We start from the raw sequence: 12,353 nt of genomic DNA, 5'->3' as shown, positions 1-12,353 counted from the left end.
AGGATCAAGCCGTCAGGAGTTGAGTCAGAGCATCTTCTGCCGCAGGTCCGTAGGGATTTCTTGAGTCATTGTTTGCTGGCATCAAACTCCCGTTGCTAACCGTCTCTCTTGCCTTAGCATAACACGGTACACCCAGCCGTCAAAGCTGAGTCTCACTCCGTTGCAGCACAAGCCTAAGGGTGGTTGACTTGAAATATTGGGATGACTGACGCAGTGAAGTTCAACGTATATTCGAATGCGTCTGCGGCTGCGTCCGTAATATTGCACGGCTCAAGGGTACGTCATCAGCCGACGTGAGCGTGACCCGCTGCTCTGGTGATCCGAAACCCAGGAAGGAAGCCAGACGTGGCCTCGCTGTGGCGACCCAGACTTCGCACACCTGCGACTCGTCTCGAGCGCGCTGTTTCTCAGAGAGCTCGCACCTCTCCCGGCAATATCAGGTCGCAATCCACGAGGTCTCTGTTTGGTTTATGCTAGGCGAAACGTGAGTACTGCAATCCATGCGTCAGTGGCGGAGGGTCGACAGGAAGGAGCTTCACAACAGAACTCCAACCGTATCGCTTTTCAACCGTAGCAAATGATAACAGAAGTATTCTAGAATGTTTCAGGTGGTCCGCTATTCTTAAAAATTCCAAATGGCACTACCTGCACGATCTTCAACGAGGAAACCTACAACGAAAGTACGCATTTTCCTTTCATACAGTAGCGTGGTAAAATTTTATGTTCTAGGCCACTCATACAGATAAAGATTACCAGTTCATTCCACCCATCGAGACGTCATGTGATCAATGTTGACAGGGGCGCCCATATTAGACAGGTGCGTGGTCCTCGTCCGAGACCACTACCTTCAAAGCAAAGTGCCAAGCCTACGGGGATTTCGGGATCAAAAACTTCCGCTTCAAACATCAAGCTTCATCTCAGTTGGCGTCTCAAACAAATTTGAAAAAAATGTGTTTCAGTATCAGTATTTCTGTATTTGTATTTCTGCCCTCCCTAAAATGTATTCCTGTATTTGTATTTCCAAAAAATGTTTGCCTTTATTTAAAATATATTTCCGATACGCATCGCGATACATTTTTACAGATATATTTTAGTATCAGTATTTTAGCTACTCAATTTATGTATCTCAGTATTTGTATTTCCAAATACATTTTGAGTACTTCCGCCCAACCCTGGCGGGCAGATACAAAACGAATTTTTATTTTGTAATCCCGTTTCGTTCAGAAAGTTTATTCATGATATACATCAACCCCATGCATTCTAGTCATATTTATACGCTTGTGCATCAAAACATATCTCATAATATTATTCGGTGTTCACAATAAAGAATAGAAATTTTTCCTTAAAAAAAAACTTTTATACTTTTTTATACGATTGTCAAGACATTTTGCTAATTACACTGGCGCACGGAAAGTTATATCAATTACTAAATGTACAAAAATGAAAAAAAAAAGATTGTTATTGAAGGTATAACTATGCATGAACAATTTGTGCTTGGAATAATGATTTCTAGAAGGGCAGCCTGCCAAGTGTTCTTTTTAAGCAGAAGCATTGTCCATAAATAAAAATGCTGAACGCGGAAAATTGAGATTGTTATCGAGATACAGTGGTCCGTAGAACAATTCCTCAAGATGTATAAATCACCCGCAGTCAAGGTGATCTCTCGATCCTATTCAGTGGTGCGAGCGAAATGCCCCCTTGTTGGGTTGCCACTGAAAAACCCAAAACAAGCGATGTATTAAAAAAAACAAAAAGAACAAGAAACAAAAATAAAAATAGTACCACCCTACGCTGAACACAATTTCGGGGGAAGCGAAACATGATAGCAACAATATATTATTGGCGTAAAGGTCACGGACGGGCGTTGCAGCCGCTGTTGCTGTTACCTTCGATGGGGTCATTGATCGAAATGTGACTGCCTGTTAGTGTTTTTTTAAACACTTTTTTCAAGACGTCAGCTTCTTCTACGACCCGCTACACATCAGGAGCGCCAGTCAGAGCAAGAGGTTATTACATCCGCTTTTTAGGCTAATAAGACCTTGTATAATTTGCCCTATCACACTCAAGTGTGATAGGGCAAACTATAGCATTATCAATTGATAATGCTAAAATGCTAATTATTCTTAGTAACTTACACCTTTGGGTGTAAAACTGAAACATGATACCTACATATTTCTGCTACTAGTCTAAATTGTATAAAACTTGGAATAATACCGATAAATTACCAAAGTGAAACCAAGCAACAAAGACACTAAATTCAAGACTTATTGTCTCGCGCACCTTGTTTCTCTTAGGTGTATAAAAGGTGAATTTGCACAGTCTGCAAAACGGTGGTAATGTAGTGTTATATCGTCGAGTCACAATTTATCTGAACAGATATACTAAATTATTCATGTGCTCTAGTTTTGTTCGGCAGGCTGGAATTTAAGGCGCAAGGAACAGACACTGATATGAAGTAGACAGGAAAGCGCTATTCTGTCTATTCCATGTAGCGCTGGCCTGTCTAATTAATGTCCGTGTCTTTCCATTGCGTTTTATAATTCCATTATCTAGATAGAGTTCCTAGATCTAATCGTTAATTTATTTTTCCCCTTCGTGTAAAAAAAAGAAAACGTAACTACCAATATTTTTACCAAAGTGAGCTGAATTCAGAGAGTGCGATCTTTGCATTTATTTATGTTCAATTCGAATAAACGTTAGCCAGCGAGAATTGAGTTTCACCTAATAGCAAAAGGTTTCCATTCAATGCCCTCAAGAGAGTAACAGATAAAAAACGTACGCCCTCTGACCGTTCTCTTGGCCGTCTGCATTAATTTAATTACTAGAGCTAGATCTCTTAACAACAGGCCTCGCGTTTGCATATGAGGCGTGGTTGCTCATAATAAAGTTTTACTCGGAGATACAACACTATTGCTTTTCCGCCTGGCCTAGCGAGCGGTGAGGGAGTCATATGTTGCTTTAGTAACTCAGCCTTCTAGAGCACTATTGCTTTCCCACCTGGTTTACAGAGTGGTGAGGGTGTGATATGCTGCTTTAGTAACTCAACGTTAGCTACACTAGCGTTTTACCCCCTGGCTTACAAATTGGTGAGGGAGAGATCGGTTGCTTTAGTAAGTCAGCCTTCAGTGTAAAATCGTTCTCTCTCCCTCTGCCTTTTTTAGACCCAACACTTTCTTTCAAAGATTAACCTCTACTCGGATTCGATATAATTCTTGACATGGAAATGTAGCAGCTCTTAATCTTTATTTTTATCTAATAAACAAACTCTTGCATTTGTATCTGGTTTAATAAATAATTATTTACAATATCAGTCAGGTTTCATAATTTCTCACAGAGTCAAAACACAAGGATGCTTCACATTTGAGGGAAGGGTATATATTATACAAATTGCGCATTGGCGAATAAGGCTGTAAAATAGGACATTGATGGGCCAGTTAATTGATCGACATAATAAAGGTGTAAAAGAGACTGGACAATGTCAGAAAAACCATATCAAGAGCGTGTCCGGGGCGTGTGTGCTTTCGTAGTTCGTTACGTCCTGTTTGCGCTTTTATTTCATTGTGCATAAATCCCTGCGCTTTTTTTTTTTTGATAATTGATGGTGGTTTGTTCTAGCAGCTAACATTCCAAATAGGCGCGATAATTACCACTCCGATAACTGTCACTGTGGAGAGAGGATTGGCGTTGTCCCAGTTACGCTAAGAGCGAATCCGGATTGTTCTGGGCCCTTAGACCAGCGCTGCCGAACAGTTAAGCCCAAATGGCTATTCAATGTCGTGTGAGTATTTTTTCGATACCGCTTCAAACAAAAAAATATTCTTTTAGATTGCTTTTTCCTACTGCTTCATCTCACGCCTTTTTACTCCCCAAAAATGCGTCAAAATCCAAATCGCTCCTAAGGTCTGCACACAAATGCCTTCTTTAGCGAATGAAAATTTGCTAATGCGATGTCTCTCCATCACGTTTTTCAAGTAAGCAACATCTTTCTAGAAGAGGCTTGTTCATTGCGAAAGCGCTTGCATTCCATTAACACTCGAAATTCTAACAACACTAAAAAAATACCACTAATAAAAAAATTCATTCTTGGGTGATTGCGCAGATTAGATTATTATAATCGTCATCGCATCAACAAGCCATATTCCGCCAAATACTGCTCAATTTTTTTTTCTCGTGCAATTTGCTTGTTATATTTGACTAAGCTGTACTGTCTCTAAGTGGAAACAAATATTTTCGGCGTTTGATATATTACAAAACGCAAGACACATATTTTTGTTTATTTGAATAAACAACTAATATGAGGGAGGTCATTTCTTACTGAACATACAATGAAAATATCCCAATGTTCCTAAAATAAGTTTACAAATTACGCCAGCAAAATAATGGAATAAATGACAGCACCAATTTCGGTTTTGTGAAATTTACCATAGAAAATCTATATATTCTTAAATATGAGTTGTATTATTAGCGTTTTTATTCAAAGGGAAAAGCGACTTTTTCTTGTTATTTGTATTCTAAAACTCATTAGCTTTTTGAGTTTTCAACTCTCCGAAAATAATTGATAAGCCATCTTTATTTCACGCATTAAAATCATTATCAGCGGTTTCTGAACTGGGGTCTACGGCTACTCGTTATCGTAGGCATTCGAAATCTTGAGGAATAAATATCTCACAACGTCCTCGTGCTGGTTAATTTCTATAGTCGAGTTCTCTCCTAATGACAACTTTCTTTGGGAAAGCGCTCACGTGCTCGATAACATTGACAATAGAATTATGTATGAGATTGTTTTCTCCGGGCTCATCCACATGATCGAAAAGAAAATATACAGGCCACGCTCGACCACGGATTCGACTTCTATGTATTTCTCCCGACGCCGACATCAGCACCCGAGTCTATAAAACTGTTTCCTTTACGTTCAGGTAAAAATGTTAGTCCTGAACCGATTGGTTGTGATTACTAGATGCAAACTTTTTTTTATTGGTTGATTCATTTACTTATTTTCTTTGCAGGAACACGGCACATTCTAGAGAAAGGGAAGACAGAAATTGTTATATCAAATTAAGTTATCGGTCACGGATCTACGAAGCTGTTTATAAACAAGAGCTTGATACAATATTCGTATCCTTTGTAGAAGGCAAAAATATTGTGCACTGCGTAATGTTTTACCATGGTTGTGTATTTTTGTCTATATTATTTATATTTATAAAGTATCCAAAAAATCTCGCCGAATTATTCCTAAGTACGTTAGTGGTTTCTTGGTGATAAAAATTTTTAGAAGCGTTGACTAAGAAAGTTAAGACCGGTCATCGAAATACTTCCAAATCGGCGTAGTTGGTTTAGAAGTATTTCAGTTAGTAAACCAAATTTTAAACAATACCTGTCAGTAAAACATTACTTTTATAAAACAACAGCATAGAAAACAAATAACTGTATTTAGGGTGACAATATTAGTTGATGCGGTACTTAAAGATATGTTCAAGATAATGGTTAAGCGCTTCGTTGTGTTCTAACCAGAAATATACGAAAACACATTCAGAATTCAATTGAAGTAAGGGCATATTTTCTTTTAAATTAGGCATGTCACCAGTGTACGAAGACTTTGATCAATAGTGTTTCCCTAAGATCTTGAACGCTTTAGACACTTTCACAGTTATATTCACACCTTCAGCCCTGTGAACACGTTCGGTGCCACTTATCGTGAAAATACTGAAAATTAAAAAAAAAAGAAACTGAACAATATTTAGTCCTTTCCACGTGGCTCTCAGTATAAATGGTTAAATACATGTGCTTCTGGCGAGGAACTCGTTCGCATAGCACTATGCCAAGTGAAAGTTTGATGCTTATTCAAATAATTTTGGTTTAGAAACTGTTTATCCCATAAACTATCAGAAACCCACAAGTTTTATTTTAGGTAAGTGAGACGTTCTTTTTGAACTTTCGTGAGCTCTAGTCGTTGGTTTAAAATGTTGTTGCAATTGCACAACTTTTGGAAACCTAATGTGTTCATTATTATAATCAGGCGAGCAATGTTATTGTCAAATATTAACTTTCATATGTATTCATATATTTATTCATTACCCGAATTCGGACATTCTTTTCCCATAAGCCTGAAACATCAATATGAGTTTTATATTTTCATGCTCAACCCGCTGTTTTTGAGGGTGCTTCAATTGAGAACATATAAGTTTGAAGTGAGAATCACTGATTGGAAACTTACCTATCCGAAGAACTTCAGGCAAGGAGCTTGAGCTTACGTTGGTGCAAACCACGACCACATAAACGAAGAACAAATTTGTCCACGAAACACTTCCTGGGATGCATGTTTGAAGTAATCGTCCCATCATGTCACGAAAGGCTGCGGCGCAACATGTCTATGGCTGTCCAACCGTGGAGAGATGGTTCATGTAGTGGTATCCATTGGTATCCGATGACCTACTCACATAAACTGACCTACAATTTACCATTCTTAGAAGGAACACCGCCTATATTATGTTCACTTATTCAGTAGTCATCGTCATATAGTAAAATGCCTTATAAATATCGAAGTTTAGTGTACCATGAACATAAAATCCTTATCAATAACAGGTTCATAAAAAGGATGCGAATTAATCTTTAGGTGTTTTAGTTTCTTTGTAAAATATTTATTTTAACTCGAGCAATTACTACTTTTCTTACTTAATTGTACTTCTATAAATACTTATAATTTCCTGTCACGCGCCTGTAAATTACAAGGTCTTTATGACAACTCCATTCGTTCTTTTTATTGGCAGCCTTTAGTTATTTCTGCTTTAATAAATCTCAACCAAAATTGCCTTTCCAGCCTCAATATGAAGGACGTATTGGAAAGACATATGGGTTATGACATGAGCGCTCGCGTTTGTTTCATTTCGATAAAGTGCATATTCCTATCTACCAGTCACTACAAAATGCTGCGCTATTTGCTCATGTTGAATAACCATTAGCATCACCAATAAAGATAACAGAATACACTCAACATTTACATTTCTGAACCATACCCTGACAAACTTATTATTCAGGTAACTTAGTAAAACGAAGCACCGGAGCTAAATATCAGAGACCTCCTGACAGAACACTTCGATCATGACACTGCATCTCCCCACCCTCACTCCACCTCGAAGAAATCACGTTTAGGGATCCTCTCAGCTTGCGACGTTCACCAAGCACAGAGAATTTAGACGGCGGTGAACATCCCACAGACACCCACTGGAGGCCGCACAAAGCGAGCAGATGAACCACGAGTACGCGAGAACCGCCGATGCAAGAGCGTTCCAGCTCCCACCGTCAGCATCCAGACTCCGACTGACTCCGCGCAACACTCTTCAATCTTTCCGGAAAGCGCCCTAGAGAGAGAGAGAGAGAAAAGAGGCGCGCTTGTTGCCTAGCGCCATCTATCGGCGGGTAGAAGCAGCAAAGCCTGATGTCAGCTTTTCGGTCAACTACACGCTTCCAGATTAAAATCCGTCCGGCGTGGGGATTCCGAGGACTTTATGATTGCTGCGAAGTCAATGTGATTGCGCAGTTCGCCGATAACAACACGGAAGAACAGGCCACACCTTGGGCTTCTTAAGCTGGCAACAACCATAGTCATATTAAAAATATGCGACAGATATGCTAACGGGATAGAGTAAATGAAAAAAATGAAAACTACATTTTATTTCTTGAGATCTGTGTTTAGTAGTCAGACAGAACAGGCCAGGTTTTAGACCTTTGCTCGTAAGGTTTGAGGTCAGTTGACGCTAAGCATAGTCGTGCTAAGTCTAAGGTCACTTACGGTATACTTGTATTTCTTGCAAGAAAATAAGAGCTCTAGCCTGGCCAAATTAGGGAACCGACCGAAAATTCAGGGGGCTTTCGCTATTTCAATAGTAATGACGGCATTTCGCTGTTTTGCTTTTAAGAAAGACAAAAAAGCAATAGATAATATCGTCTAAACCAAATCCAAGGATATTCCAGCCACGTGTTTCTCAGCAAGTGGTCGTTCTGGGTCCGCTCTAACGCAGCTAGTTAGTATGTGATGCCAAATATAGCTTCCAGACCTGGGCATCATGAGTCTGCACCCTATTCTTGCCCCTTTAATATGAACTGTTGTTATCTCAGCGAGTGTTTGTAAGTTCACTTGTACGGGAATCGCAACAAAAAATACGTCAAAGAGATCAGGATGCCTACTTAATAAGAAGCTGCTTTTTTCGAATGACAAGGCGGAGTTCGTTTCTTTTTGTTCTTATTATTATGGCACAAAATTTAGTTGCGTCTCTGAGAGAGCGGTGACCAACTTGCCTATACTTTGACGTTATTTTAATTACAAATTACTTCCCTTTATACCGCTAAATCGTAATTAAATTAACAATTACTATGACTAAGCATTAACCATCGCCCCATTAGATTACTTCATACTGGAACAGCGCGAATTTTACAGGGACAGATGGAAGGAACTGGACAGTACGAGCGCTGACTAACGACTGAAAGGTTTATTATCCGGAAACCACCCGAAGAAGACCGACAACAACAAGACTCTCTAATCATGATAGAAATGCGCATGCGCCTCACAAAATTGGGTGCTATATGTTGCACAAGTATATATGCGTCATCCTCGATCTAGAAATTCGAACTCACTGTCCAGCAAATTCAAGGAAGCCTGACTCACGCAGGCTGGCCCCTCCTTCTTTATTCTATGAGCTTCGACGATCTCTCGAGCCTTTTGGTCCCTGTGTGTATACAAAACAATGGCCTTGTCAAGTAACGGTGTACAGGCGCAGTCCCTGCAGTGTAACGCCAAATGGGAGCCTGTTGTTCCTGTTAAAGAACTACGGTGCTCCCGCAGGCGAATGTTGAGGCACCTGTCCGATGTATACGTTCCCGCACGTGAAGGGTATCTAGTATACTACACCCAAGGTGCATGTCAAGAACTAAATGCGGTGTTTTATGCCGCACGGCCTCTCCCCTGTTTTTCTTTTTTGTTAACACGCTTTTCTACTGCAGAGCAAATACCGCTTAACTTGTTACGTGGCGAGAAAACCACATTTACCCCGAACTTCAAGGCCGCTCTTTTAAAGTCGTGTGACATGAGGTGCACATAAGGGATGAGTGTGGCTTGCTTTTCTACTTTTTTTGTTACTTTTCCCTGCGCCTCACCCTTAACGCTTTTCACTATTTCTTCCGCGGCCTGGTCTCCCAACCTTTTAGTCTCCCGACCTGGGCGGCAAGGCTTTCGCCCACTCTGTGGTAGCAACACTTTGTAACCGCCGAAAGAATACATGATTTAGCAATGGCTCTTTTTACGAGTTTAGAATGCCCCGACCTATAATCAAGGAGAGTCTTGGTGGTTCTGGGATGAGGCTACCAACAAACGCGGCTCTGGCTCACATCCACACTGAGATCCAAACACTGAATTGTCTGGTCTTTTGGGATTTCAAAAGTGAACCGCAGGCTCAAACCTTGCTCCTTGAACGTTTTTAGCGCGGAATCGAGGGTCCGACTAAAGTTCCTTGACATTGCTGGAGAGTGAGGTCGAATTTTTAATTTGGGGATGACGCATATAGACATGTGTAACAGATAGCAACCAATTTTGTGAGCGCATGCGCATTTCCATCGTGATTAGAGAGTCGTGTTGATGTCGGTTTTCTTTGTGGTTTCTGGATAATGAACCTTTTAGTTGTTAGTCAGCGATCGTCCTGTCCAGTTCCTTCCATCTGTCCCTGTAAAATTCGCGCTGTTCCATTATGAATACATACCAACTCGCCCAGCTACCCTGTTTGCTAGATTACTTGCAAATTAAATTGCATGTCCTTGTTCAGCAAGCTGTAACTAATGGCTTATGTCGATAAAAATTTTAGTTATACTATAAGTTTTTTTTTATCTTCCAAAAGCTCCCTCCTTAATCCGGGGCACCAAACAGCTGCTTTAATTATGGCCCCAAAGCATAACTTTCGCGAAACTAATGCGCCTAGGAACCGAGAGAGAGAAAAAGGTGAATGGCTCGCGGGGGCGTCAGTACGCCGAGCTTTCGTCGGAATGATTGTGGCTAGGCCTAAAGCTAGCTGCCTTTGTCTTCACTGCACTTATTGAACGTGTTCGAATGCGAGAGCCAAACGATGGACGCCGGCGTTCTGTGTTCTAACGCGTTCCACCAGTCACGGTACTGGAGACAAAGTCATCTAGCTTTAGGTCTACCCTCTAATCCCTCCAATTAGAGCTTGCCGTTCTGGTGTCCCCGCGCGCTCTCGTCTCCTCCTTTCCCTTGGTTTCTAGGCGCTTAGGGAGGAACGGAAGGCGAGCAAAGCCCGTGGACTTAAAATGTCAGAACTTTTGAAGTCCCGTTTTCGGACCATTTCTGCTGGCGGTTTTTGGCCTCACAATCAGACTATTCACTTTTTGCGCACATGCCAATTAATATATGAACGTTTAATATTTTTTTTTTGTACGAGCTGTGTTTAGAAAATTTTCTGTTCCGTTTTCACACTCAAATTCATTCAATAATCAAATGGCTTTTTTCCGTAACTTATGATCCTGCACTTCACTACTTCTATTTTGAACCGTACGAGCAGTCTATTAATGAGAATGCGCACCTTGTCTGTCGTTAAGGCAGCACAACACTGCGTGTCTGCAGTAAAAAAAATGTTTTTGGGCTCTGTTTCAGATTGAACATTAGAAGCATCGCAGCTGTCTCTCAAATGAAGGTGCCTATCTGAATCTTTGAGTGAACTTATTTTGTACACTCTAAAAGTTTTCATGTTGGCTTTAAATTATTCACGCGGCAATACACCTGCGTGCTTCAGTAATAGCGATCTAAGTACTGTACGGTTAAGACAACAAAAATGATGTCTGTTCTTCAAGATGTGCCCGGGTAGGAGTCACGTAACGACTTTTTATTGTCATGCTTCTTGCCACGTTTGTCTTATTCAATTATTTTTTGGTTTAATATGCAGAAGTATACGTATTTGCATTATTTATAGAAATTAACGTATTGAGGTAATCAATTACGTGACATGTTACCTAGAATAAAATAAAACTGTTACGTTGTTCACTACTGTTATAAAAGAAACGAAGCATCTGCTTATATATGACCATAGTATAATTAATACTGTCAGCTGTAAAATCAAAGCGATATTTATAGATTTGATAGGATTTGTATTACCCAGATTAGAAGAACAGCTTGACACGTGAAGTGCTTTTATTTCAAGTGCCATTTCATTTCAACGCCATTATGCACCTGCCTAAACACGCCGCACCATTAACACGATCAAAACAACTGATATGACGTAGTCCTTACACTACAAAGAATGCACTAGAGTTTGTTTGTTTGTCTTTCGCAAAAAAAAACACACAATTAATCACATAGGACAATTCAAGGGTTCCAGCAAATGACGAAGCTCGAAATATCTTTGAGTCTAAAAGCAAACGATGCACGGAAAGACAATGCATTACACTTCGCTTCAAATTCACCACGACATTTTTCGCGTTTCTCTAACACTGTTACCTTCCACTGTTTCAATCAAGCGCCAGACATGCACCATGACAGTGTTTAGACTGTACGTTAGCGTTTCTGTTGCAACTACCTCTCGGACCTACTTGGACTTGAAATGAAACGCAGTAAAGGGTTATTATCGATTACGGTGCCTCACTCTGTAAAGGAATCCCCGTCGTCCGCAATTCCAACTTTATTATCGACCACGGTAAGCTCGAAGGGCTTCAAAATATGCGTCACTACTTCGCCGATGCCGGCGCAGCGCAGATCGACGATAAAGTGGCGCCCGCTTCACCACCAGGCACGCACGCTTTCGAAGCTAAAAAGCTCCTTCGATGCCAGCCGACCGGAATGAGGGGGCGCGATAAGCTTTAACGGCGGTTTGCCAGGATTACGCCCCATTGCGCTCGGCCACAGACAATGCTCGCATTAGCAGGACAAAGGAAACCAATGAAACGTTCTTTGCTGACGTAATGACTTCAGATTTTGGACACCCGCGTGGTGCTGTAGAATGGAAAAAAAAAAAGAAAATGCGATAAAGAAGGCTTTGGGAATCGATAGTCACGCTGCAGGAGTTTTATTACAGCGATGCGGTAGTCTCTCTTGCGAGGCAATGACAATTTTTCATTTTCCATCAGCTTCAGCGGGCGATAGTGAGTAATACTAGTTCATCATAATTGTTGTTTTAACCTGGCGCATGCGATAGTTTGGATTTTATTTAATTGGCGAGGAAGTGTACACTCAATTTTGATTTATTTACTCGAATCGTTTGCGTTCTGATATTTTTCACGTCCGAAAACGGGGCCATATTATGCTTCAAGTTCATTTGTTTTGTTTTTTTAATTACCCGATATACGCGGAAGAACTAATA

The 12,353-nt window shown here is 40.5% G+C and overlaps 1 protein-coding gene across 3 annotated transcripts in view; it reads right to left on the bottom strand.

Moving 5' to 3' along the window:
* The window catches only part of LOC8027838 (glutamate receptor ionotropic, kainate 2), a 319,417-nt gene extending 312,098 nt beyond the window's left edge, over positions 1–7,319 (bottom strand). For 2 of the 3 annotated variants that reach the window (XM_029994323.4, XM_029994324.4), the window contains exon 1: positions 6,215–7,096. In XM_029994323.4, the coding sequence (XP_029850183.2) occupies positions 6,215–6,341 (127 nt within the window). In that variant the 5' untranslated portion in view covers positions 6,342–7,096. Of the gene's footprint in view, positions 1–6,214 lie in introns of all 3 variants that reach the window. The other variant, XM_029994322.4, reaches the window with a different exon arrangement.
* Positions 7,320–12,353: the final 5,034 nt, after the last annotated feature.

This window comes from Ixodes scapularis, unplaced genomic scaffold (genome assembly GCF_016920785.2).
Source record: "Ixodes scapularis isolate PalLabHiFi unplaced genomic scaffold, ASM1692078v2 PGA_scaffold2__306_contigs__length_199485367, whole genome shotgun sequence".
NCBI lineage: Eukaryota > Metazoa > Arthropoda > Arachnida > Ixodida > Ixodidae > Ixodes > Ixodes scapularis.
This window is presented reverse-complemented; position numbering and strand designations above follow the sequence as displayed.